General features: G+C 35.8%; 1 protein-coding gene across 9 annotated transcripts in view; it reads right to left on the bottom strand.

Annotated features, from left to right (window-relative positions):
- Nucleotides 1–27,942, bottom strand: part of MYBPC1 (myosin binding protein C1) — an 86,219-nt gene that overhangs the window by 22,876 nt on the left and 35,401 nt on the right. For all 9 annotated transcript variants that reach the window (XM_053226662.1, XM_027070317.2, XM_053226659.1 and 6 more), the window contains 13 exons: nt 27,252–27,308; nt 21,554–21,720; nt 19,191–19,323; nt 17,254–17,378; nt 16,257–16,362; nt 14,955–15,121; nt 13,352–13,514; nt 11,563–11,669; nt 11,118–11,251; nt 6,090–6,249; nt 4,945–5,049; nt 4,007–4,195; nt 2,776–2,910 (listed from right to left, as the gene is read on the bottom strand). In XM_053226662.1, coding sequence (XP_053082637.1) covers nt 2,776–2,910; nt 4,007–4,195; nt 4,945–5,049; nt 6,090–6,249; nt 11,118–11,251; nt 11,563–11,669; nt 13,352–13,514; nt 14,955–15,121; nt 16,257–16,362; nt 17,254–17,378; nt 19,191–19,323; nt 21,554–21,720; nt 27,252–27,308 — 1,748 coding nt within the window. The remainder of the gene's footprint in view (nt 1–2,775; nt 2,911–4,006; nt 4,196–4,944; nt 5,050–6,089; nt 6,250–11,117; nt 11,252–11,562; nt 11,670–13,351; nt 13,515–14,954; nt 15,122–16,256; nt 16,363–17,253; nt 17,379–19,190; nt 19,324–21,553; nt 21,721–27,251; nt 27,309–27,942) is intronic.

The following is a 27,942-nucleotide window of genomic DNA, read 5'->3' as shown; positions in this document are numbered from 1 at the left end:
GTCTGGGAGTGAAGGCACTCAGGATAAAGCCAGCCCTGTCTTCCCAGGCAGCCTCTGGTTGCCATAACAACAAGTTCTGCAGTCAAGAAAACAAATTGAGCATGCCTGGGTCCCTGCGTTCCACGTGACTGGAGGGAATGTTGCTGGCTCATGGGGTGGTTGTGGGCATACCCCCACTGGTTTGGGATGATGCCTTTTCACCTGTTATCAGGAGAGGAGCAGGGGAGTGGAACCCCTTGGAACCTTCTCCTCTCTCTTATCCCATCCCTTCTAGGAGTATCTGGGAAAAGGAGCAGGGAGCCAAAATATCCTGGTGGCTGCAAGGGCATGTGGATGATAAAAATTACTTAAGGACACTGAAAAAGAAATACCTCTTTAAGCCAATGGTCAGGTTGGGAGTCACTGTGCTGATATTTTCATAGTGAAGAGACAGTTGATGAGAAAGTGAAAATAGGAGACAGAAAACGTGCTTGGAATAGTGAAGAACTAGTAAAGGAGAAATTTCAAGAGAAGACAGGACGAAACAAGATCAGAGGGGAACAAAAATAGCCCATCCCTTCACGTTTGAACCACTTTAATTGAGGAAAACAGAGAAAGAAAACGGTGTCCAGGGGATGGGGAAGGAATACGAAAGTTGTTTGATACATGAGGAGAATTTTTAAGAACGAAAAGAAAGAGCTAGAGTGAAGGAAGAAAACAAAGAAGAGTAATGTGCTGCAGGCATTAAAAAAAACAAAAACAAGAGAAAGGCAGAGTCAAAACCAACACACGATCTTATAAAAGAAAGAATTCTCTTACAGAATAAAACCTGACATATCTAAAAGCATTAAACACTACAGAAAATTAGTCTGGAGGACAACAGCCATTAAAAAGAATGAAGAATAGGGCAGCCACATAAAGAAAGAAAAGACTGCGAGAAGAAAGATATACACGTTATGAAAGAACTTCCATAGAAAGCTAATTCCAAAACGTTATGTGGCAAAATATATACATAATAATGACTGTGTACATATACATATGTATATACCCGTATACATATGTATCTACACAGATCACACACAAAATTATGTAAAATACACTTCATTGTATTTTATCTAAGGTGGGTAACATCAAAATGACAGGCATCTATCATTTTGCTGTATCTTCTTACTTTTTAAACCTAGCAGAAAGAAAAGAGTAAAGAATTTGCTCTGTTTCATACAAACACAAATGTTCGTGCTCAGCAGCCACATCACATGTAAGATGGGGAGATTTTGCTGGTGGGGTGATATAAATAACAGAGTGGAGTACTCATGAGTTTTTGAAATGGGAGAGGAATAGAATGGGAATAAACCATATTCTGAAGTGCTCAAGAATTTACCTTTTTGCATTAGTGACACTACCCCCCTCCTATGCTGGGATGCCTGGGAACTTTCTCATAATGCCCCTACTAGTTTTAGTTAGTGGCTTTCTAAGCCCTGGAGAAATGAAGCAGCGTGCTCTGTGAGCAGAGCACATGTCAATGGAACTGTTACCAGGATGCCTTGTCCCCCCGTCTCTTGTTCCCTCCCAACCAGCACCAATGGTGGTTTCCAGGGGTGCCCCAATCCCGGGGCCTGGGATTTCCTTTGCCGCAGTTTTCTCTCATAGGAAGTTTCTTCTCCAGAGGTTTTCCTCCTGGGAGGGTGCCTTTGTAGTCACATTCCTCATTTCCCAAATGTGCTCTGTAGTCTCCCTTTCCTTCAGATAAGATCCACATTAAAGTTTGGAGTCCAAAGAGCTTTCTCAGAGGCTAAATCTTGGCCTATCATTTGTGGTGATATGTACAAGCTTCCCCAGTGGGTTGTTTACTTACCTCATCTAGAGTGGAGCCTGAGTTCAAACTGGGACAGTTTTAGACATCCATTTTCAAATCATGACAAGCAGGATACCAAAAACACAACAGGCTTTCAGTGAATTTCACATCATTTTTGGTTTTAGGTACACTCTGGCCCATATTTTCTTGTGTCATTTTCTCTTTGTCTATTATTTCTATCAACAAGTTTTTTAACTGTTTCTCTTCTCTTCTAAATTTCAGTGATTACATTTTTATATACTGAGACAAATTCCTGTCACATGTCAAACCTATTGCTTACACCCTCTGGGATTTAATGCTGCCACTGAAAGTTGTTCTTAATTCTCTTCCTCCTCCTCCTCCTCCTCCTCCTGCTTCTCCTTTTCTTCTTCTTCTTCTTCTTCTTCTTCTTCTTCTTCTTCTTCTTCTTCTTCTTCTTCTTCTCCTCCTCCTCCTCCTCCTCCTCCTCCTCCTCCTCCTCCTCCTCCTCCTCTTCTTCTTCTTCTTCTTTAAGGCATAATCAGCAGCTAGCCAAATATATAGTCTCCCTTTATTACCCAGAAGTAGGCAGCTTTTTTGATAGCAGACCTCTACTCTGTATAGGGTTTAGAATGTCCAACTTGCTTCATCCTAACTAGACTTTTATTTTTCTTGGTGCAATTTAACTCCACCAATTCAAGAAGTGGAAATCCCTGAAGTTTTGTCAGAATCCCTTCTTTCTATGTCTTAGACTTATCGTGGTGCCTAATCTGGCTGCCTATCTAGTATATTTTTGAGATCTCCATTTGTTAGCATCAAGTACCAAAAAAGGGCTAAATTTTTATCCATCTTAGAAGGAAGACTTTTGCTTGTTGTCATTTTTGGTAGGAAGGAGAAGAGTTCCCCAGAATGATAACAAAAGAAAGGGGGGAGTATCTCACCTATTGATGATGGTATTCATTTTAACTACAAGTTGTACTTACTTCCTTCAAAGCAATACTCTAGCACATAGCCATCTAAACCTGCTGCACCAATCTGGTCCGGGGGCCTCCACTTCATTGTGACAGTGGTGTCAGTTACAGAGTCAACGGCCAGAAGTGTAGGAGGGCTGGTTACAGCTTCAAAGATAAAAAACAAAAAAGAAAGAAAGAAACAGAAGAAATGATTAACTATGGTGTTACAGCACAAGCTGTGATAAAAATTAACTAGGATAGGGGCGCCTGGGTGGCTCAGTTGGTTGAGCGGCCAACCTCGGCTCAGGTCATGATCTCGCGGTCCGTGAGTTCAAGCCCCGCGTCGGGCTCTGTGCTGACAGCTCAGAGCCTGGAGCCTGTTTCAGATTCTGTGTCTCCCTCTCTCTGACCCTCCCCCCGTTCATGTTCTGTCTCTCTTTGTCTCAAAAATAAATAAATGTTAAAAAAAATTTTTTTAAAAATTAACTAGGATATAAATAAAAATATACAGAGAGGACTATGTCTTAATAAAATTCAGTGAAGACTCCTTGAGGATATGCTGCGTGGAAGGTAAAGATCTGCTAGGCGTGGACAATTTCAGAAAAGCTGCCACACTTTCCCTCCAGTTTGGGAGGTTGGCATGAGAGGCTGGGAGGCCCAAGGAAGTTGAAAAAAGTCAGAGTTTGAGATCTAATGATCCAGAGTAAATTTCCCATAACGCTCTAATTTTAAAGTATAAATCCTGTACTGAATCTTCTTTCTATTGAAAAAAAGTAGTACTTCACTACCATAAAAGAGGAAAACATCTTATCTTCTATTTCTTTGCCTTTACTGAGCTGACTTTGTTAGTTCATTAGATAACATTTAAGGTGTGATGGTAAAGCAAAGAGACTAGTTTTCAAGAGTGCTTTGTAGAAGTGGTCTCTGTTTAGTTATAGTGTTTACACATAGGTCCTGAGTTATACCTTCAGAAGGACAAATGGGGAGTGGTCATGTGTCAATGGCTCAGCTTTGTGTTTTCAGTGGGAAGCAGCAACCAGATCCACATACAGCTTTCACCGGAATTCTGGTAATAAATTCCAGGGTCTACACTATGAAGACATACAGTTCTACCAAAGTTGTTTTTCAATTTCTTAGGTGCCCCTAACCACCTCCAACCTCCTGCTCACCCACGACTCTAAGAAGCCTTGTTAGAAGTTGGAGGGAGCAGTCACAAGTCAGGGCAATGATTTCCATGACAGAGACACATCTCCTGACTTACCCAAAGGAACAAAAGGCTTGGAGGGCATACTGGGCTTGGAGATACCAACGGCATTGACTGCAAAGATGCGGACCTCATAAGCTACACCTTCAATCATCTTCTTGGGCTCAAAAGTTGTTTCTTTGCAGAGATCAAAATTTAGCCTCATCCATCTGGAGCTTTGTTTCTTTTTCCTCTCAATAAAGTATCCTGTAGGTGACACGAAATGGAAACTAAGGTTTTTCCATGGCTTCCAAAATTAAACTTTGTCAGATATTAGAATTCATAAAATCTCTAAGTAAAATAGTCAGGTATGCATATATTTTTAAGCCACCTTATTTCACCAGTTGTTTGAGAGAAATTATAGGGAATACAAACATTAACATCATAAGATATAGATAAAAGTAATAGGACTAGAAAAAAATTAAAATTGTACAGGAAGATAAGAGAGAAAAATAAATCACACCTATATAGACCATAGAAATACCATTGTTACAGTTGAGTAATAGATTTGGCTAGGAGTCCAAACAACGTAGGTTAGAAGAGGGAAAACTCACTTTTGTGAGTTTCAAATAGAAAAAATTCTTGTTCCACAGGGAAGCAAATTCTTCTAAGTATTTATCTCTAAAAAAATTTTTTTCATAGACATAATTCTATGGAACTAGATATTTACTGATTAGAACAACTTAAAGTTAAACCTATAGATGTTGCAAAACTAGATATTAAATGTAGATGTCAAACAAAAAAGGGAACAGTCAGATGATATTCATCAGAGTTATTTTAATCTCAAGTACTTATAAAGAATCCCAAAATATATTTCAATTTGAATGGATATTTAAAGTCAAAGTAGAATAGGTTTTCTTCTACATGTAATATTTTAAAATATGCTCTGTACTAATAAGCATAAAGAGGACTTCAACTTCAATGGTGGTTTCACAGATTGACCGACATGCAGTTACCTAAGATTGGGGACCCTCCATCATAGACAGGAGGCTCCCAGTTCATGATGCACCAATCATCTCCCACATCTGTCACATTTGGTGCCACTGGAGGATCAGGGATGTCTGTAGCAAACAAAAAATGGAATAGAATAGAATAGGATAGAAAAAGTAAGAGTAAGTGAGAGCACAAGACAAATGTTAATTGGAAAATCAGTTTTTGGTAATAATCATAGAAGCAGTGTTTTTTCTGAATACTTTTCCATGTTTATCGAAATGCATGTAGTAACTAATTTGGGCAAAAAGTCATGCTCCATATGGGATAAGGGAAGGTGAGCCCAATAAAGATAAATATAATATGTATTCAAGTCCTTTAAACCAGTGTCACAACATTAGAGAGCAAGCCCCATATGGAACTCCAGATACTTGTCCTTTACCTTGAAAACGGTAAACAAGAAATTATTGCATAAATATCAGATGTGATTTAGTGTTGTGTTTTGTTTTGAACTACAAAGTGAACTGTAAATCAGTTGGAAGAATCAAGATGTTGATTGGTAAAAATCCAAGTCAAAAATGTCAAGTTACCATATCTTATTAACAGAATTCAGTGTCTGATAAAGTGACCTTAGTTTCTGGTCCATTTGAAATAGGATTCTTAAGGGAGAAATAAAGTGAGATGAAGAGATCATGAGAGCTTGGACCACCAATAATCTGCTAGACTCATTTCACTTGGTTTCAAGCTTAGGAAAAATACACCTAAGTCGTCATCTAAGGACTAAGGCAAATCTTACTCTTCTACAATGATTGTGATGTTGGAAATTGTTTAGTGATTGTTTCAGTGACTTTAAAGGAAACTGAAAGGAATACAACTGTGGAGAGCTAATGACCAGCAACCCCAAACAGTTAACTTTAGTTACACATTCCTGCAATTGGACCTCTGGGCAAGATAAAAGAATACACGAAGAGAAGAGAAGGGAAGGGAAGGACAGGAAAGAAAAGGAATGGGAAAGGTAGAAAAAGAACAACGGTGATTTATAAAACATAGCTATCTGTGTCTCATTTGTTGACTACCCAGAAGAGTTGAGAGAACCAAGAGCTGGCAAAGTCTACTCTGGATATGGACATGTAAACTTGATTCTAGAAGTTTGTTGACCTAGAGGACTTACCCACAACTTTAATCTTGATGCTTGCATGTGCTTCCCCGGCTTCATTTTTCAGATTTATGTGGTAAACACCAGAGTCATCTCTTTCAGCGACGTCAATAACCAGAGTGCTGCTGTCAGGGTAAGATTCTGCTCTTATCCGGCCACTGCCCTCCATAATAGCCTAAGGAGGAGAGAAACAAAATACGGCATGACCTATATGATAAGGACTATTCCAAAGTACCTTAGAACTTAAGCTGGATGTGGTGCTAAGGCCTAAAATACATGTTCTTAATGTAATCCTCCACCAACCCTAAAGATAAAGGTGTTAACATCCCATATTACAGGAGAAAGCTGTGGCTCAGGGCCACATGGCTAACAATGAGAAGAACTGGGATTTGTCTCCAAAGCCCACTAAGCACGAACCCACCAAAGAGAAAGCTGGAGGACTAAAAATAGGAGTGCAGAAGTGTTATTTTACTAGAGGAGTCTCTTTGTACATGAAATTAAATATTTAAGAACTAATCATGACTTGCTTATTTATGTGTCTTGAAAATTTAGAAATACTGAAAAGGGTTGAAGAAGACCACAATGCCAGTTTTCCTTACAAGTTATTGAGTACTGATTTTTCCCTTCTAATAGGACAGAATGAATGAATGAATATCTAATTCCCAAAGTAAAGACAGAGTGAGGTTGGGCCTTCCATTATATTTTCTTTCTTTATTTTCTCTTTCTCCTCCTCTTCCTCCTTTTCCTCCTTTTTCTCCTTTTCTTCTACCTCACTTCTTTCCTTCTTTCTTTCTTAAACCAGAAATTTGAAGTAGCATTCCATTTTTCTGATTCCTAGGTCAGATTTCCTATATGACAATGAATAGCCAGCATACAAAGAGAAAAAACAGAGAAGGTCAAGGTAATTTAGAAACTGGGTAATTTTCTAATAACTATTAAATTAACTCTTTACTTTTTTGTGTCTGGATTAGGACTCATAAGTCTTCAATAACATAAGATTGTGAGAACAATAAGAATACCTGAGATAGTTTTCATAATTCTTCTGTTTTATAATAGAACAAAATTTTCTCATATTAGCCAAATTCAAATCTTAAGATTGTAAAAGATTTTCTGCTTTATTTTTAATGTGAAAAGAAAATACTTAGGGTGGTGTTGCATTATCTTCTTTAGTTTTCTATATTTTGTTTGCTTGTCTGTTGTGCTATATAATTTACATAGAGTAAAATTCACACTTTTTATACATAGAGTTCTGTGAATTCTGACAAATTTGTGTGATTGTGTAACTACCACCACCACAATCAAGATACATACCATTTCCAAGATCCCCAACAGTGTCCCCATGTTCCTTCACTGTCAACTCATTCACCCCTACACTCTGGTCCCTGGCAACCACCAATCTGTTATTTATCTCTCTAGTTTTCCTTTTTCCAGAATGTTCATATAACAGACTCAAACAGTATGTAGCCTTTTGGATCTGTCTTCTTTCACTCAGTATGATGCTGTTTAGATTCAACCATGTTGCTACATGTATTACTAGTACCTTCTGTTTTACTGCTGAGTAGTATTCTATTGTATATTCCATGTGCAGTTGGGTTATGCATGTACAAACTGTATGTTTGTACAATTGGACTTTTGGGTTGTTTCCAAGTTTTGACAATTATAAATAAAGCTGTTATAAACATTTATGTACAAGTTTTTGTGTGGACATATGTCTCCATTTCTCTAGGGTAGATAGCTAGGAATTTCACTATAGGATTATATGGTAAAGTGCATGTTTAACTTTATAAAAAAAAAACTACCAAACTGTTTTCCAAAGTGGGTGGACCATTTTGCATTCCTACCAGTGATGTATGAGAGTTTGATTATTCCATATCCTTGTATTTGGTATTAGCAGTTTTTTAAAATAATTGTTGTTGTTGAGCTTCTTTCATTCAGCATAATTATTCATCCAAGTTGTTGCATACATCAGTAATTCATTCCTCTTTACTGTTAGTAGTATTCCTTTAATCCTTTTACATTTGTTGAGACTTACTTATGGTCTATCTTAGACATTTTCCATACGCAATTAATTTTTTTTAATGTTTATTATTTTGAGAGAGACAGAGAGGCAGGGAGAGGGAACAAGCTGGGGAGGGGGAGAGTGAGAGGGAGACACAGAATCAGAAGGAGGATCCAGACTCTGAGCTGTCAGCACAAAGCCCCGTGAACTCACAAACTTTGAGATCATGACCTGAGGTGAAGTTGGACACTTGACCAACTGAACCATACAGTCGCTCCTCCATATGCAATTTTAAAATAATGCTCATTGTGGGGGCGCATGGGTGGCTGAGTCGGTCAAGGGTCTGACTTCAGCTCAGGTCATGATCTCATAGTCTGTGAGTTCAAGCCCCGCATCGGGCTCTGTGCTGCCAGCTCAGAGCCTAGAGCCTGCTTTAGATTCTGTGTCTCCCTCTCCCTCTGCCCCTCCCCTGCTCATGCTCTCTGTCTCAAAAATAAATAAAAGCATTAAAAAAAACTATAAAATAATGCCCATTCTGTATGTGTCATTGGAGTATTCTGTAAATGTCAATTAGATCAAGATGGTTGCCAGTATTGTTCACATCTTAAATATCCTTACTGATGGTCTGTCTTCTTGTTTTAGCAACTACTAAGAGAAGAGTATTGAAATCTCTAATTTATCTGTTTTTCTATTGCAATTTTTCTATTGCAATTCTATTATCTTGCTATTTGTTTTCTACTTGCCCTGTTCTTTGTGCCTCTTTTTCTGCCTTCTTTTAGATTAATTAAATATTTTTTGTGATTTCATATTATATCCTTTGTTGGTTTATTAGCTATAACTTTTTGTTCATTATTTTAGTGGTTCCTTTAGGGTTTATGGTATACATCTTTAACTTTTCACAGTCTACTTTCATGCGATATTACAACAATACCTCCCTTTTCACCCTCCTAATTCTTACTTTCCATTCTTCTTTTTTTTTCTTGACCTTATGTTTTTATTGTCATAAATTTTACTTACAGTACAAACAACACAGTATATTGTTATTATTTTTGTTTAAACAGTCAATTATCTTTTAAAGAGATTGAAATAATACAAAAAAACTCTTATGTTTATCCACACGGTTATCATTTCTGATGCTCTTTGTTCCTTTGTGAAAATGATTCAACCTGACATTATTTTCCTTATGACTTAAGGACTTCTTTTAGCATTTCTTGTGGTGCAGGTCTGCCAGTGATTATTTCTTTCAGCTTTTATATATCTGAAAATAATTTTATTTTGCCTTTGTTTCTGAAATTTTTACTCAGTATAGAATTCTAGGTTGATATATTTTTTTAGAATTTATAGAATTTTTTAGAATTCATAGTATTCTAGGTTGACAGTTTTTTCTTTAAAGATGTTGCCTCACTGTCCTCTCACTTGCCTTGCTTCCAGAGAGATCTGCTGTCACTCTTTTCTTTATTTCTGTATATTTAATGTGACTTTTTTCCCTGTCTACTTAAAAACATTTTTTTTTTGTTAATCATAGGGTTTGATCAATTTGATTTTAATGGGTCTTGGTGTGGTTTTTTCTTTTTTTCTTTATATTTTTTATTTTTGTTATTTATTTATTTAATATAATTTATTATCAAGTTGGTGTGGTTTTATTAATGCTCTTCGTGCTTAGATTTTATTGAGCTTCTTATATTTGCAATTTTAGTTTTTATCAAATTTGGAAAATTTTAGCTCTAATTTCTTTACATATTCTTCTGTCCTTCTCTTTGGGGATTCTAATTACACATACATTTCACTGTTTCAAGTTGTTCCAAAGCTTAATGATGCTCTTTTGTTTTTTCCTCCAGAAAACAGAAAAGGAAAAAGCACTCTTCAACTCTTTTTTTTAATTAATAAATTATTTTTGGGGTCAGATTTAGACTCACTGCAAAATTGTGGAAAGTACAGAGAGTTCTCATATAATCCCTCCCCCACACAAACCAACCTCTTCCACAACTGACATCCCACATCAGAGCAGTATATTTCTTATAATCAATGAGCCTACACTGACACATCATTACCATTCAAAGTCTATAGTTTACATTAGGGTTCACTCTTATGTTGTACATCTGTGAGTTTTGCCAAGTCTATAATGACATATGTCCATAATTATAATATCATATGGAATAGTTTTACTGCCCATAACACATTTTATTTTAGGAGCCACAGAATGACACTTGAGCTAGTACTAGTCTACCACCCAATCTTATTTATTATTTTCCTCCTTATTCACTCTGACCCAGTCACACTGGCTTTTCTTCTGTTCCTTCAACACATCAAGCTCATTTTTTCCTCTCTTCTTGTCCTTTGCCCTTGCATTGACTTTACCTGGAAATCTTTTTCCTTTGATCTTTGTATAATGGTTTCTTTGTCATTCATAGAGACTATTGTCATTTACCTTGCAATCACTTGCTAATCATATTACACTGTTTTAAAAAAATCTTCACAGCACTTATTACTATCACAGTGATTTTGTTCAATTGTTTATTTACTAATTCATTATCTATTTCTCTTCCACTTCATTCCCTGACACTTATTAGAATGAAAAATGGGATCTTTACAGCACATGAAAACATGCCTGGTCACATAGTAGGTAATCAGAAATATGAAAAGTAGATGAATGATGATTATATTTGCCTGAAAACCAGTGATTTTTCTTTTTTTTTTAAATTTTTAATCCTTATTTATTTTTGAGAGAGAGAGAGCTGTGAACTGTCAGAGAGAGCTGTCACAGCTGTCAGAGCTATGAGAGAGAGCTCTGAACTGTCAGCACAGAGCCCGACACAGGGCTCTAACTCACGATCAGTGAGTTCATGACCTGAGCCGAAGTCGGATGCTCAACCAACTGAGTTACCCAGGCGCCCCAAACCAGTGATCTTTCTTAATCCAAGGAATTACATCTATACTGTACCCTTGTACATTTATTTGCTTTCTTCTTTCATTTGACTAATGGAAGGCAGGAGGTGTGGTGGGGTGTGTGTGTGTGTGTGTCTGTGTGTGTACTTAAAACAAACCTTATCGGCTCGGCTCCAAAGGGCTTTGGGAGGTGGTTCTCCGGTGACAGGAATTTCAAGACGAAGCTTGCTTCCTGCTATTACTGTCACTGTATTGTCAGCATCAAGACCATCCAGGATGATCTTAGGAGGATCTAGAATATTAAATATGGCCTTTGTTATCAGACAATCATTTCCATGTGAATATCTGGGCCAGTACTTTGCTAGTGGTAAATATTGGTAGAACCAACGTTTTATCTGGCCAAAAAGAATATAAGAGGAGTCAAAGTAGTTGGTGCCTGGCACCTTGCAAAGCTACTCCATTGTAAGACTTCTTAAGAATCAACTATTATGCTTAGTGACTTACACCAATTCATGTATATCACAGTTTTGAATGTGTTATATTTCCATGGTAAGCAAAAACAAAAAAACAAGAACACAACTCTGCAATGATTTATCTACTCACCAACAACATGAACTTTGGCAGGCAAAGTAACAGAGTAGGCATCTGGTGCAAATACATAATCACCTTCATCCTCAGTAAGAGCATTGGCTATCACTAACTTGTGGATTCTAAGGAAATTAGAAAAACATTTCTAAGAGTTTGCAAAGATTTAGATTGTATATGGCCCAACTGAAGAGACACCTGGACTTTATCTGATTAAGAGATAAGCCTATCTCCAGGCTGGAGAGAAAGACAGACCAAGAAACAGAGAGAGAGAATATAAATGCGAAGGCTTAATTATCCTATTTATGGATCTTCATCAAATGTTCATTTTTGAGTATATGAAATTATTTGTACAAATACAGCCTGATTATTATGCACACAAGAGTCTAATATTCCTTTTTCATCACATAGCTTTAAAAAAAGGCTAAAATACAACATCTCACTAGTGCCATAATTTAAGATTTAAAAAATTACCAAGAACATTCTTGATTTTGGCATTATATGCCAAATCTAAAAGCAGTAGTTCTTAACTTTTTGGGGATCAGCGAATATCTGATGGACACCATTGATCCTTTCTCTGGAGAACAGTATGTATTTTTGTACACACAGACTTGGCTTACAACTTCAGAGGATTTGTGGGACCCCCCTGGAGTACATTCATGATCTTAACCAGATTCACAACCAGGATCCCTAGATCCAAGTTTAAGAACTCTTGCCTTAGATCTTTGCTAGATTCTAGGATATTATGTCTGCCCCCCAAAATTGTGGGAAGGTCATGTGGCACTTATCGGTTAGGGACAGTTAATCCATTTGATTGAATCCATAGGATTCAGTAGCATTCTTTTAACCTTCTGTTTATATGGAAAGAATCAGTTGATGGCTTGTTTTTCTTTTGCCCCTTTTTTTTGTTGTTGTTCATTCGTTTGTCATTGTTCTTTCTTTCTTTCTTTTTTTAATTTAATTTTTTAAAATTTACATCCAAATTAGTTAGCATATAGTGCAACAATGATTTCAGGAGTAGATTCCTTAATGCCCCTTACCCATTTAGCCCATCCCCCCCTCCCACACCCCCTCCAGTAACCCCCTGTTTGTTCTCCATATTTATGAGTCTCATGTCTTGTCCCCCTCCCTGTTTTTATATTATTTTTGTTTCCCTTCCCTTATGTTCATCTGTTTTGTCTCTTAAAGTCCTCATATGAGTGAAGTCATGATATTTGTCTTTCTCTGACTAATTTTACTTAGCATAATATTCTCCAGTTCCATCCATGTAGTTGCAAATGGCAAGATTTCATTCTTTTTGATTGCCAAAGTAATTCTCCACTGTATATATATACCACATCTTCTTTATCCATTCATCCATCGATGGACATTTGGGTTCTTTCCATACTTTGGCTATTGTTGATAGTGCTGCTATAAACATTAGGGTGCATGTGCCCATTTGAAACAGCATACCTGTATCCTTTGGACAAATACCTAGTAGTGCAATTGCTGGGTCATAGGGTAGTTCTATTTTTAGTTTTTTGAGGAACCTCCATACTGTTTTCCAGAGTGGCTGCACCAGCTGGCATTCCCAAGTTGATGGCTTTTGAATAGACAAAGTACCATACCATGAGGTGCAGATAAAGGATTACTGGTAGGACATGATATAGAACAGAGAAGTCAGACATTCTTGCTATTTGGAAGCAAAGAACCAGAAGAAGATCCTCTCTTTATGACTACTCTCCAAACTTCCTCACCAAATATGTAATTTAGGAAGTAGAGGAAGAGTGCATATTGAGACAAGTTACAGATCGCCTAACTTGCTTACCTTCCTTTGTGAATGACCTTCAGACGGTCACTTTCTTGAACAGGTAGGCCATTTTTAGTCCATTTTCCTGATATGTTTTCAGAGATTTCACACTTCAAGCAGATTTCTTTTCCAATGTTTACAGTTTGATCAGTCAGAGGTGTCAAAATCTTCAGAGGTTTCACTACAGAAACAATATTTATAAGTGCCAAACCCAAACTCCAGACAGGCCAAGACAGTATCTTGTTTTGAAAATGAGAATTTGTTCCAGTGCAATTGATATATTGGGGGACAACCAGAACATAACACAAATTTTGTGTTTGATGATGCATGATTTCATTCATGAAAAAGAGGATATGGCACCCAGGTGAACTGAGCCAGGTAGAACTGTACAAAATGCACACACGCGTGTGCACACACATACACATCAAACATCTACCAGCTGCTTGAATTCACCCATGCAATACAAACCATACTCATGCACATCTGAGATTACCAGTGTCCATCCAATTTTAAATAACCTCTTCTCACCATGTCACAGTATCTCAGTAACCACAACACTCCCCACACTGCTTCCACAAGGAAATTTTAGGTCTCATTTAACATAAAGTGCCATATTTATTAACCATTTGGCCTGTGTAAAACTGTGATACTGTTTTTTATTAGGTTCTTATTGTTTTGTTTTAATGTGTGGCTGACAAAACTTTTGAGTGTCATGCCCATAACTTCATTTTGCCCATTAGTTTTGTGGTTTTATTGCATAACTTTGTATAGCATATTGATTTTAGAAATGCATATGTTGTATTATAGCAGAACTGACTGTAATTGCTTTAAATGGATACAAATATCTGTCCACGGCTGAAAAAACTGTTTTGGTATTAAAGGAAAATGACCACAACTCCGCGATGCATAAAGAGTGAGTGTAACTGAGATAACTTCTGAATAATTCAGTGATCCTATGAATCATAATTGGACTAAGAAAGAAGTAAGGAAGCAGGATTTCTGCTCTGCATGTGTTACTACCAAACTTCCTGTGAGATTTGCTATCTTAATTTTCATGGCCAGCTGGAAGAGACAGACTCTGCCATTGAGGAGTGACTACTATTTGGAGGTATTTGGGGAAGTACATAAATTCTCTCATGCTTCTGGATCTTAGTAGCAAATGGGTTCTTACAATGTTCTCATTTGATCCCCCTTGGTTTGAGTAACTTCCTTCTCACTCCAAATGTAATTGCAGAATGTTGAATGTTTATTTAATGAATTGATAGCAAATTCACTCGTGGGTTACACAAACATTTTCAGGATTTTATATTGTATCTAAGTATTTATCATCTACTTATGTGGTCTTGGGATTACAGTGCTTCTTAACCATTTGGACCATTTCTGTGGCAGGTGATTTTTATACTTCCTTCCCAATCCTGTGTTTTACTATTAAACTGAGTAGTAGATTTCTTTTTCAGAGACCCTGACTGATATGACATAGACACTCAGAATGAATCCAATTTTACATATTTAAAATTGCCGCCAGTAGAAATAAAAGATAGAAACTTTCCTAAAATTGAATTAACAAATGCAACACCAGTAGATACGCAACTTGGAAGATACCCAAGGAGATCTTACTTACAGTCAACACTAAGTTTAGCAGATGATTGTCCTCCCGTTGTCATTACAGAATATTCTGCACTGTCAGCCTTCGTTGCTCCCTCTATGATCAAAATATGTTTTTTGCCCTCAACTTTAATTCGATATCTTGATTTTGGACCAGGAATAATCTCCTCACCATTCTTAAACCTGAGTTTAAATAGATTATAAAAAGTTTTATAAAAGACCCTTCAGGAAATGGACCTTATTGGTCTTGGTTTTGTTTTGTTTGTTTGTTTGTTTTTGTTTTTGCTATATCCTGGTATCTAAGAACTATTTGTTGAATTAAAGAATGTACGATCACTACATCAAATGGATTAATAATGTAACAAGGATTGTCTAAAAAATTACATTAAAAGAACAGAAGCTCTTTCTTCTCATTCAAAATCAGTTGAATATGCTACGAGAGAATATTACTCTTCCACTCACTAATAAGAATTGCATCACTTAATATGTTTTAAATTTTTTTAATGTTTATTTTTCAGAGAGAGACAGAGAGACAGAGAGGCAGAGAGAGGGAGACATAGAATCTGCAGCGGACTCCAGGCTCTGAGATGTGAGCACAGAGCCCGAGACAGGACCAACCATGAGATCATGACTTGAGCCAAAGTTGGATGGTTAACTGGCTAGGCCATCCAGGCGCCCCTCACTTAACATTTTTTAAAGATAGCTATGATTATAGATTAGAATGAACAATCTACTCTGTACCAATTACCACAGATTCATGCTGTGTAATTTACTATACTTTTCAACAAAGCATTTAATTTTATTATGGATCTCTTAGTTTTAATTTTGATGTTACTCACATAGAACTTGCGAAAACACTCTTTAACTGGACAAAAAAATGCTTTTATTTTTTAAAATAATTGGTGATTCTTAGCCTAAAACATTTTTCTGAGGTACTATAAAAATAAGGTAACTAGGGAAAATATATAATATTTTTCCATGTAAGTTGCCAGTGTGGCATGGTGAGAGTAAGCAACTTTTGGAACTTAGGAGCATCCATGGGATTTGGAGTCAAACAGATCTGGACAACCATGAGCTATCCATTTCTTACTAAGTGCCTACTTCCCTACATTTACCAGTCTAATTTTCTGGATCATTTTCTAGTTTCATAGGTGAAAAAACTCCCAGCATCTTTGTAGTTTTAGTTACCATTTCTACTAACACAAATGAGGTTGTGAATTTTTTCATATGTGTAAAAGCCATTTCCTGTTCTCCAATCTATAAAAGCATATTTTTAAAAATCTATTAAAAATGGACAGACCTCAGGAAAGTTACTTACCATTTCACATTAGCATCATCTTCCGACACCTCACATTCTAATTCCACTCTTTCCCCGCAGTAAGCATTCATATCTTCCAGCTGTTTGGTTACCATAATTGGAGGCTCTGTTTAAAAAAAAAAAAAAAAAAGAGAATCAGAATCATTAAATGCTTGAAATCTGCTCATGACCACAGATTTGTTCACAGATAAAAGACCAACAGTAAGAAAGTATCATCTACCATAGGGTTATGGTTAGATGGTGGTAGATAGTTGGCAGGTGGTTTTTTGTTTTGTTTTGTTTTATATCTTTGTTGGCAAAATAAATAGTTAGCAGCCCTGGGTAAGTTTTCCCAATTTTCTCAGACTCTTCAAATCAAATCAATTATTGTTCTGGAGAGCAGACAAAACATGTATCAAATATCCTTCCTTTGGCAAATAAGAAACCACATGGTAGACGTTTGTGATGGAGGATCTGGTGGTTCTGGTTGGAGCTCTGATTGCAGAGCTCTCTGTATTCAGAGGGCTTCATCTACACCCTCCAGCTCTTTTCACAATGTTTTAGTAAAAGATTGTCTTCAGCACCCTCGGTGTCAACCATTGATTCCCTTTCACTAATAAAACTGATTTTGAGAGAAGTGTATTTGCAATCAGCTGAATGTGTGAAATGAGGATTATTCAGTAAAGTTTGTTGGGTTTCAGAAGCTATAACTAGAATAATTATACTGTTTGCTTGAGTCAAAAACATGAGGTATTTAGACTCACCAGTCTTCCCTCCCCCCCCCTCAGCTTTTCTAGTCTTCAACAAACTTAAAGATTAATTAGGATACGTAATAATGGCCAGTGTAGAGGAGCTTCCATGCAGAGCCAGTCTGTCCCCAAGCAAACCCATTTCTAGGCGTGCTGTTACCTGTGCCCTAGAGCTCAAGAGCTTACCTGTCCCACTCATTTTGATAACTACCCTTGAGAGAAGGAGTGCCAAAGGTTGTTGAAGACTACAGTAAGAGATTGTACTTTACCTCGCACAAACAGCTCGGTGGAACATTTCTCATCACCAGCTGTCACATAATACTCTGAATCATCCGTTAGCGCACAGTTATTGATAAACATGATTCTTTCACATCCTTTATGCTCAAAGATGTATCTGTTTGAAATGGGAGGGAGATAACAGTCTGTGAACTTGATTTTATTTTTTTATTACCAGCAAATTTGGCTTGTAATTCAGCAATGTTTGAAAGTCAAGGATATAATTATGATCTGCCATTTATGTAGCATATCTTACATAGTTAACAGAAAATGTGAAAACTGTTGTTAGCTTCATAATGCACACTGTAATACATATTCATATTTACACATAATATTTAACATCTGTATTTTTATAGAAGTTTTATTTCATATATAAATTAGTACTCACATATTTGCTTTTTAATTTTTTTAACCCATTGTTGGAAAGTAGGATTGGCTAAGGTTGTCAGAGAGATTTTGAACTCTGTAAATTTTTTTAAATGACCAATTCATCTAGTTTATTTTTTTAAAGTTTATTTATTTATTTTTGAGAGAGAGAATGTGGGGAAGGGGGGAGAGAGAGAGAGAGAGAACATGGCAGAGGGACAGAGAGATCAGGGGAGGGACAGAGAGATAGGGAGAGAATCCTAAGCAGGCTCCACACTGTCGGTGTAGACCCTGAGGCAGGGCTTGATCCCATGAACTGCTGCAAGATCATGACTTGAGCAGAGATCAAAAGTCGGATGTTTAACCCACTGAGCCACTCAGGCACCACCCCCACCCCTGCCGATTCATCTAGTTTACAGGTGGACAGGGACTCAATCTTACTCATTGATTCCTTGATTCCATTCATGGCTTAGTGCAGTGACACAATAGATTTTGTTAGGTGAATAAGTGGTTATACAATTTAAGCAATAATGTGAACTTAATCACTGTTACAGGCAGTAATTTTTTAGAACGTGATGTTCTTTTAAATGAGCTTAAGAACTAGTATTATCATATCACAGTAACAATCTACTAAAAAAGAACTTGAGCATTTGGAGACAAAAAACTAAAAGCCAGGAATATCACAAAATTTAATTGTCTGTGATCTGGATTATGGATGAGTATATTAGAGCATTATAACAAACTAAAGAAAAAGTTCTTATTTGGAAAATCTTCTAATTGAAGACTTCAAGAATAAAGCATTACACAACATTTTATAGATAAAAATAACCGATTAAAATTATGTTTTTGGTAAATTCAAGCCGCTTTCAAGAGATTTTTATCAGACACAAACATTATTATCACAAAGTCACTCTGTAGGCATGACCACATTAAGAAATTGGAAACCACCTAATTGCACTCCAGAAGTGACAGATTTTCAGGATTAAAGTCTTTTTATAAATGTGCGTGCGGCTCCTGTTAACTTAAAAAAATATATTGGAGTTGAAAATCTCTCAGGCTGAGAAGGATCTGTGTAAAGTAGTTTCATAATAGACTAGCAATACCATCAGACATCAGGGATTAGTCTGTTTCCTTCATTTGAGAGAGGGCCAAGAAATAAAATACAGGCTTTAGATGCTCTTTTGGAAAAACAAAATTTCTCTAATTATAAGGTGTGATTCCCAGCTGGTATGTCAAATATATATTTCAAAATTTTCAAAATTTTCTTTTAAAAATTGGGAGAAGTTTTGACAGTGCTCTGAAATAATCAGATATAACCTATATTGACACAAAACTGGAACTGAACTCAAAATAGTTTGTATAGAATTAAAACATAAAACAAAGTTTTATTTAGATAGCACTGTAATCTTAATGGCTCCAAAACACATGAAAAGTTTTTACTCCCCCTCCATGTGATTTTGCATTAAAAAGGTATAACAAAAGCGTGTTTTTATTCATAGAAAATTAAGTCAAACTACTGTTTGATTTATGTAGCTATCACTGATTATTTGCAAAGCCCACTTACTTTGTACTGGGTCGAATCTCTTGACCATTTTTATACCATTTCACCTCCAACTTTGGGTCTGCCAGTTCCACAACAAACCTTACTCTGCCTCCTTTATCAACCTGATATGCAGGGTCAAGAATTTTTGCAAAAGCTGGTAGAGAGAAAAAGCAAAACTATGTCAATATGTGCATACATATGCTGTGAATTTAAATAGTCGATGTATGTATAAGAACCTAAAACTAAATGAAAAATGGAGACTCAAAGTAGAAATAAATTAGGAACCTTCCAAATTATCCTCTATATTTTAGAATTCTGTGTTGATTTATATATCATAAGATGACTTAGCAATTTGAAGAGAACCCACATGTTTTTGAAAGAAACATAAGAGTATTGAAGAGCCTTTAAAAATGACTGTCCTGGTATTGAGGAGGGCACCTGTTGGGATGAGCCCTGGCTGTTGTATGGAAACCAACTGGACAATAAATTTAATATTAAAAAAATGACTGTCCTAACTCTTCAGGAAATTATAAAGGATCCAGATGAAAGTGAACTCGAAGAATATGCCTATTCTAGCATGATTCCTATCAGGATTATTGGCATTATCTCTGTACTTCTTATATGTCACAGTTTTTTAACACAGAATTTATGAGATAAATTCAATGACTCATAAGATGAAACTGAATGCCTTTGACTAATTGAAATAGTAGACTTATCAAAGTTTTGTACTGTGGAAACTTGTCCAAATAGTGACACATATTAAATACTTCATACATATATGGTTAGGAACTCAGGACTTCAAAACATTTTAAATAACATAGAACATAGTAGTTTTAAAAAAAGATTATCTTTGAGGTCCTAAGCAGAAATTAACTTCTTTTAAAATTTCATAGTTTTTGGGGCACCTGGGTGGCTCAGTCAGTTAAGCGTCCGAATTCACTCAGGTCATGATCTCACAGTTTCTGAGTTCGAGTCCCGTGTCTGGCTCTGTGCTGACAGCTCGGAGCCTGGAGCCTGCTTTGGATTCTGTGTCTCCCTCTCTCTGCCCCTCCCCTGCTTGTGCTCTGTCTCTCTGTGTCTCTCAAAAATAAATAAACATTAAAAAATTTAAAAAAATAAATTTAATAGTTTTTCCCTGATTTTAAAGATAATACTCATTTAGACAGTTTGGAAAATATGTACACCTGTGGAATGCCTCATGGAATTTTTCTGCTTCTATTTCCATCATTGAGACTTTGCCATAGTATTGCTTAAACTCACTTCCTCATATTTTAACATGATATAATAAATACTAGCTTTAAAAAAGTTATTTATCATATACCTCATGACATCAATTCAGAGCTAATGGCAAGAATTAGGCCAGTGTGGGGGAAAAGAGATATCAGCTGGCTCTATACTTTGGCATTTAACATGTTTGTGATGACTATATCATCTCAGATACCTCTCAAGAATTAAACTTCTGAAGGTTTTGAAGTTTTGAAATAGTGGGAATGGCTGACTTATGTAAACAAAGCAAAAAACAAAACACTTCTATATTTCTCTGGGTCCATTTCTCACCCAGTTTACAGGGAGGTTTAGAAATAAAGGGCAGATTTTTTAAAAGAAATGGCAAGAGACTTTAAATTCTGCTTGGACATCCAGGTTGGGTGCCTAAATAAATAAATAAATTCGATTTGGACATTAACAAACAGTAAACAATAATAGGATTGATATGTTACCTTGATGTGTCACAAAACGGATAACTGACCATGACCAAATATAGGAAACTTTGAAGAGCTTATGATCAGTTTAAAATGTGTCGCTCTTGTTTTTCTTTCTGTAAATTTTAAATTTCAACATCTCAAAGTATTTTTTAAGAGATATTTAAAACCACAACAAAATCCATTCACTTCAGATCTCAAGGGAGCAGCATAGCTGTTTTACAACCGCACTGGGTGTGAGAAGTGAATTCCCCAGTCCCCATTTAATGGGTGGAAGAATATGATGGCAAAACAAAGAGACATTGAATCTACTGTAAGTAATAATCAAGAATTTCAGAGTGAGGGAGATACGGAGTCTGGAGAAAGGGCCACTGAGAAATTCCCAGTGAGAAGGAAGATATTTATTGTTCTGTTACACACTGTATGAGGTACTTGTAAAGTCAATCTCCGTTACCTTAAGTGTTCACTAGCTACCTGCTACCCTCATAGCTACTGATGTGCAGAGCAGTGAACTCCTCCGCCCAAAGCCAAAGGTAAGAAGTGTAACCCCTGCAAATTCCGCCCCATCCATCCCCGCCCCAAACCCAGAGAGAGACAGGAAGCATCCCTGCAGGGGGTTCGCCATCATTTTTTTGGTCCGCTTTGGATGCTGGCCCCGCTGCCACCTCCCCCAGGAGAGCTCACCTGCGCTCTTCTTCTCCACTCTGCGCATGCGCTTGAGCCGCCTGAGCATGCCGCGCAGGTCGGTGATGCCGTACTGGAAGGCGATCTTCTCATACTCGTTGGGGTTCGCATTCTTCAGCAGCTCCCACACGTCTACCTCGGGTTCTTCCTCCTGAGGCTTCACCTCCCTAACCGGGGAGAACCATTGCCTAGTTTAGTAGCCGCCCACCGGCCCCGAAGCACAGGAAAGGCTGGAGTATAGTACCGATTTGTCGGTTCAGTGTTAAAAGTCCCCCTTTTTAAAGACTGAGTACGTAAAGGCCGCGGTCTCAAGGAAACTTCCATATAAAGATCAGGTGTGTGAGCTTATATTGACGCCCTCGCTTTCCTAGTTAACAATACAATATTAGGGAGAGAGAAAGGTATCAGGAAGTGTTCTGAAGATGTTTTTACTTATTTTCAACTTGAAAGTTTAAAGAGAAGGTGAGATTTTGAGGAACTTAAGATCAGTTGGCATCTAGGCTATAGGCAACTGCAATAATTCGGAAAAGTGGATTAAGAATGAGAAGATTTAAATATTGGTCTATAAAAGAAAAATGATCTCTTTCTCCCTTCATTGTATACATTCTAGCTTATATGTGAAGACAGTACATACAAATAAGTATTTCAAATCTTAGGATTTTGCAAATTGCATTTTCCTACCATATTAGTAAATGTGTACACTAACCATTTTTTGCTGTTTTATATACAAAAAAAAAAAAATTTGACACTGCCAGAATGGTTTTTTTTGTTTTTTTCTTAAATATGATTTTTGTGGATACATTCACTTTTTTAAATATTTTTTTTTCTAAATTGGCAGGAGAAAAGGAAAATGAGGCCAAAAATGCTCTCATATCTCGTCTTAAAGCACTGTCTTGAAATTTTTTGAAAGCAGGTTGGGTATGAATTATAAAAATATAAGTGTTAAACTTTTATTTTTTTTTAATTTTTTTAATGTTTATTTATTTTCGAGAGACAGAGCACGAGTTGGGGAGAGGCAGAGAGAGAGAGGGAGACCACAGGCTCCAGGCTCTGAGCTGTCAGTACAGAGCTAACACGGGACTCAAACCCACGAACCTCAAGATCATGACTTAAGCCAAGGTCAGACACTTAACCGGCTGAACCACTCAGGCACCCCTAAATGTTAAACTTTTAAAGCAAATGGCTAAGGTCCCATGAACAACGGGAAAATAACTTCTTAGTGTAATAATCAAAATTATGATCCCAAATTTTGATCACTGACTAAAGAACATACAGAAAATATAAAGGACACGCACGATATGAGATTTAAAGTACACTTGTCTGTCCTTATTTTAAAACCAATAAATGAAAGAAAAAATCAAGAATAAACACTAGTTTAAAAGCAAAATGTAACTTAAATTGATTTCCTTTGTTGGCTAAATAATCCTGATTTTTAAAGAAAGACTTAGGTGACTGTTTTTATCAGGTTAATTTGGAAATGTTACAGTGACTACTTACTGTGAATAATGCTGGTCTGGGTATGATTTTTCAGGAAAACTGGTCAACACATCTTAAACACCAGTGAGAAAACAGATTCTTGCTATCATGTTAGCAAATGATGGGTTACATGTGTTTGCATTGTCACATTAATTACACCTGTTTCTGTACTTTTTGAGAAAATACTGGATTGTAATCATAGGGAAGGAGAGGAGAATATAAATATTAACATAGAATTTAGGGTGGCGTTAGGCAAGGATGACTTCTAAATATCTAATTTACATTGTCGTGTAAGTCTTTTTGCCCAGTGGAGGAGGATGCTGAGGCAAATCTCCTGGAAAGTGGAAGGAAGTGGGAGGTCATTGGCCTGTCAGTAACCTTTATGGGAAGGACCAGATAACACCATTAGGGAAATGTGCCTCTTAAAAGCTCAATACGCAAGTATTATTTTCATATGTCACTGAGATAATAACTACACACTCTATTAACACAGATATATTGAAAAGCTTAAGAAAATTGTCCTGAAGTTGGAATATTGGTAATAATTTGCCAGATCTACTAGGTTTACTGTCTGAAAGCAGTCTAAATTTCAAATACATCCTTTAAATATTTTGTAGAAAGTCTTGGAAAACTGCAATTAAAATGTGTCTGTGTACCTATGTATAGTCTTTGTATGTGTTTCTTCAACCACTTTATTAGTGCTCTATTTTCTTTTGTATTCCAGCCTAAATAGTCCCCTCACTGTAAAAAATATGCCATATTACATTGTGTTAAATTTGTATTTCAACCAAGAAGAATTACATCCACATTTCGAGTATCCTCCCAACACTGGTAAAAGGATTTAAAGATACCAAACTAGATTAAAATAGCAAGAAGAACAAGTCAAATACTAAGACATACCTGGATCCATGATGTGAATATTTATATAAGGGAAGCCAGTATAAAGATCATTGTTGTCAGTGTGATTTCTTAAGTCAGTTTTGTTGGTAGATTCATAAAACCAATCATCCTCACCATTTTTTTTTCATTAAAACACCAAAATACACCTTGCTCTACTATCTTCTTAATCTTAGCAAACTTGGTATCCACAAACCAGTAACCTCTTTCCTAGTCCATCTTTTTCTATTACTTAATTCAATTCCAAATTGCAAGGAGAAGTATTCATTATTTTTTACTTGAATGTGAAGTCAAGACTTCTACCTGTAGCATTACCTTAACTCATCCAGAATAGATCTTTACTTACCATGGTGGCTGTGCATGGCCCTATCTGCATGGTTATATTAAATTACAGTAGGAGAGAAATTCGTCTTCTATAGGCACTACTGATTCCTTTTCAAGCATTGGGATAGACCTATATAACATTCACAGTACTTTCATCTACATCAAAATTTCTATAACTTGATGGTCCTAGTAAAGTACAAAGCAATCATAGAAATTTTATATAGAATAAAACTTTTAAGTATACTTGAAAGTTTTTTTCTATATAAAATTTCTATGATTGCTTTGTACTTTACTAGGACCATCAAGTATATATATACTTGAAAGTTTTATTCTATATAAATTTCTATATATATATAGAAATATATATTTATATATAAATATATATTTATATTCTATATAAAATTTCTATATATATACTTGAAAGTTTTCTTCTATATAAAATTTCTATAATTGCTATATATATATATATATATATATATACATATATATATATATATAATATCCCATAACAAGATTTTGCCTAATAGATTTATTCCAATTTAGCTAATGTCTATTTGAAATACTCCAGTTTTGTTCAGGTCAAGGAGATCTTTTGTTGTAGAGGGATGTTGTAGAGAGATATAAAGATATTTATTTTGATAGGGATTTTGCCACACACTCTTGGAGTAGAAATGGTGTCATTGCCACAATGAAAACACATGCAATTCACAAATTAGTAGGAAAACACAATGATTTCTAAAGTTATAATGGTGATTAGTATAGTATATTAAATGAATATAGTCTTAGGCTAACAATTTAATTATGAGTCAAAATCATAATTAGGGGATGTAAAGAAAGTGAGAACTGGAGACATGTTTGCTGCCCATTTTGTCTTCAGTAATTTTGATCATTAATTAGATTTCTTTGACTCTACAAACTACTAGTAGTCATTCTTTTTTCTTTCTTTTTTCCTTTTTAATCAGAGCATGGTGTTTAATAATCTATTGTATTACATCTTGATTGATTGATACGTGTGTGTGTGTGTGTGTGTATTATGTCTTTTTATGAATAAAGGCTCTTCAAAGGAAAATGTCACATTTTTGGTGGGGGTGAATATTTGACACCTACTATGAGCCAGCTTTTTACATTTGATTCAAGTAGTTTTTGTTCTCCACGTTTACAGATGTGGAAAACAAATCTCAGAGAGGACATGTAATTTGACCAGTCATGCAGTTTGTAACTGGGAGAGTTGAGACCCACATCCATATTTTTACCACCACCTTTTCCTTCCCACAAATGTGTATTACAGCCCTTTCTGCATTCCAGGCACTGGAAGGCACTGGCACACAGAAGGCACAAAGGAAGCACTTAGTGTTTTCCTGGTTGAGTAAATGATTGCAGGAGGAAAAAAAATCTCTTGTCTTCCTACAGTGTCAATTTGTATTATAAACTGAAGCACCAACTTCCAAAGTAGATTCAGTGTGGTATTTCTTATATGGAATGAGCTGCCTCAGAGGAAAACGTGGATTTAGGTCCCTGCCCTGTCTCTAGCTGTATGACTTGGGGTAAGTTACTTGATAGGTCTGGTCTTTGATTTCTCACCTGTAAAGTGAGGAAGGGTAAGTTTCACTTAGGGTCACTTCATATACTATTGCTTTAAATAAATTTGGGGAATTAATAGATATTATTGAGACTAATGATTATTTGAAGTAGCCAAAGAGGGAAAGGTATATTTGATACTGCCAACGTCTCTTGATTGGCTAATATCCACTGGTAATTAATAAATTACCAATATTTATTAAATTATTAAATATTAACAATACTGTTAATATTTCTGTTCTCAACCTCAACTTTTAGACCTGGGGGAATTTTTCATTCATAAGGACTTGAATAAAGCCATCCAACTAAACTGAGAACAGACACAAGTCCATTTTATTCTACTTGTAATTTGTTGTGAAGTGTATTTATACACATTTCTTTAGTAACCATAGAAAGCACTAAAAGTAATAAAAAGTGAACCTGAAAAGTTAATGAAAACTGATATCAATATTATATATTATTAATTTAGAATCATAGTTTTATGATTTATTTGCACATTTGGTAGGTAAATAAAATCTCAGCAAATATCAATTTCTTTTAGTTGTGCTATAATAAATATCTGAATATGTATAGCTTTATACAAAACACATACATAATACATTATATGATTATGTATATGCATATATGGGGAGAAATCCTATAAAATCATTATGTACTGAATATTCATAATGAAATCTATAAATTTTATTGTAAGAGAACAACGTTAGGGAGTGTGACTGATAATACTAAACATTTATTTCTATTTTACTAATTTATTTTATCTCTAAAATGCATATTTTTTGACTTCTAAACATTTTTAAAATAAGGATGTATCCTATAATCAATAGTGTGTCATAATAAACACCTTGGAGCAATGTTTTCATTGCTTGCTGATTTATAAAACACATATATTAAAATGAATGGTGTCTTAGATTTGATGAAATACAATCACAAATACTATTTTAAAATAGGTCTTCCCTTAAAAACATTATATATATATACACACATACACCTGCAGACTTTTACCAAAATTGTGAAACTGAACTGATTTTTTGGTAAAATATCAAAGGCAGGAGAATAGAGGCTCTAGTTATTTGATCATGCTTGAAATGATAGAAATTATTAGAGAAATCAGAGGCTTCTAGGTATTTAAGTCTTCTGCCTCAGTTTTCAGATCTCCTCATCCCCAAATAAGAAAACATGTGAAACTCATGAAAGATTTAAAAAGAAGGTTAAAAAGCATCAACTAAAATCTTTAGCAGATTAGTATGCAGTGGTTTCTCTGTCTCTTTCTTAGTTGACTCTGTGTTATATTCTATAAGCGAAACACGTTTTAAGAAATGAGAAATTCTTCGAAAAACATCCACTTTAAACTTGACTTCTCTCAGTGAGTGTCTAAAAGATTTCCAGGCCACAGCGCCTCACTCCATCGCTCGGTTCTCACCTACGTTTCAGGAGACCACTAAAGTCAAGCTCCCCTGCATCCTCTTGACCTTCTCCACTGTCATTAACAAAAAAAAAAAGCAAATCTGGGTTTAATGCTGAGACATATACACAACAGTTTCCCCCAAACACTCTACATATAACGTATATGCAATTTTGTACTGGCACACAAGTCATGGGACTAAACACAAACTATTTCTTTTCACACAAGTGACATTTTAAGTTTTGGGGTATGTACTTGTGGAAAAGTAAACATGAAGAGCTTGTGTTACTCTATGATTTCAGAAGACGCATTTTTGTAGATTGCATATATAAAACTGCTTGGATTTGTGTTAAAACAGAGTAACACAAATGCACTTAAGCCAAGCAACACAAAGTACTTTGTTTTTCCAAGTTTGGGGGCTGTAGAAACATACCTGTGTAAAAAGCAAAGGACTTTTGCTGATCTCTGTTACTGATGTCAGAGATTGGCTTGGAGAACGAAGTATACCAGTGTCAAATATATAAGTACAGAGCTTATATTCAAAGGTAACTTCTTTGTGTCCATCAATAGTTGAATCAGATAATGTGATACCAACATAACAAAAATGGAACTAGTGCAGAGCTTTTTAAAAGATGCATTCCTTTCTGTTTTAAAGGGAAATCATTATAAACTTTTCATTTTCTTATTGATATTTATACCTTTTCAAATG

The sequence above is a fragment of the Acinonyx jubatus genome, chromosome B4 (assembly GCF_027475565.1).
Source record: "Acinonyx jubatus isolate Ajub_Pintada_27869175 chromosome B4, VMU_Ajub_asm_v1.0, whole genome shotgun sequence".
In the NCBI taxonomy this organism is placed as follows: Eukaryota; Metazoa; Chordata; class Mammalia; order Carnivora; family Felidae; genus Acinonyx; species Acinonyx jubatus.
Note: the sequence above shows the minus strand (reverse complement) of the source record. Positions and strands in the feature narration are given on the sequence as shown.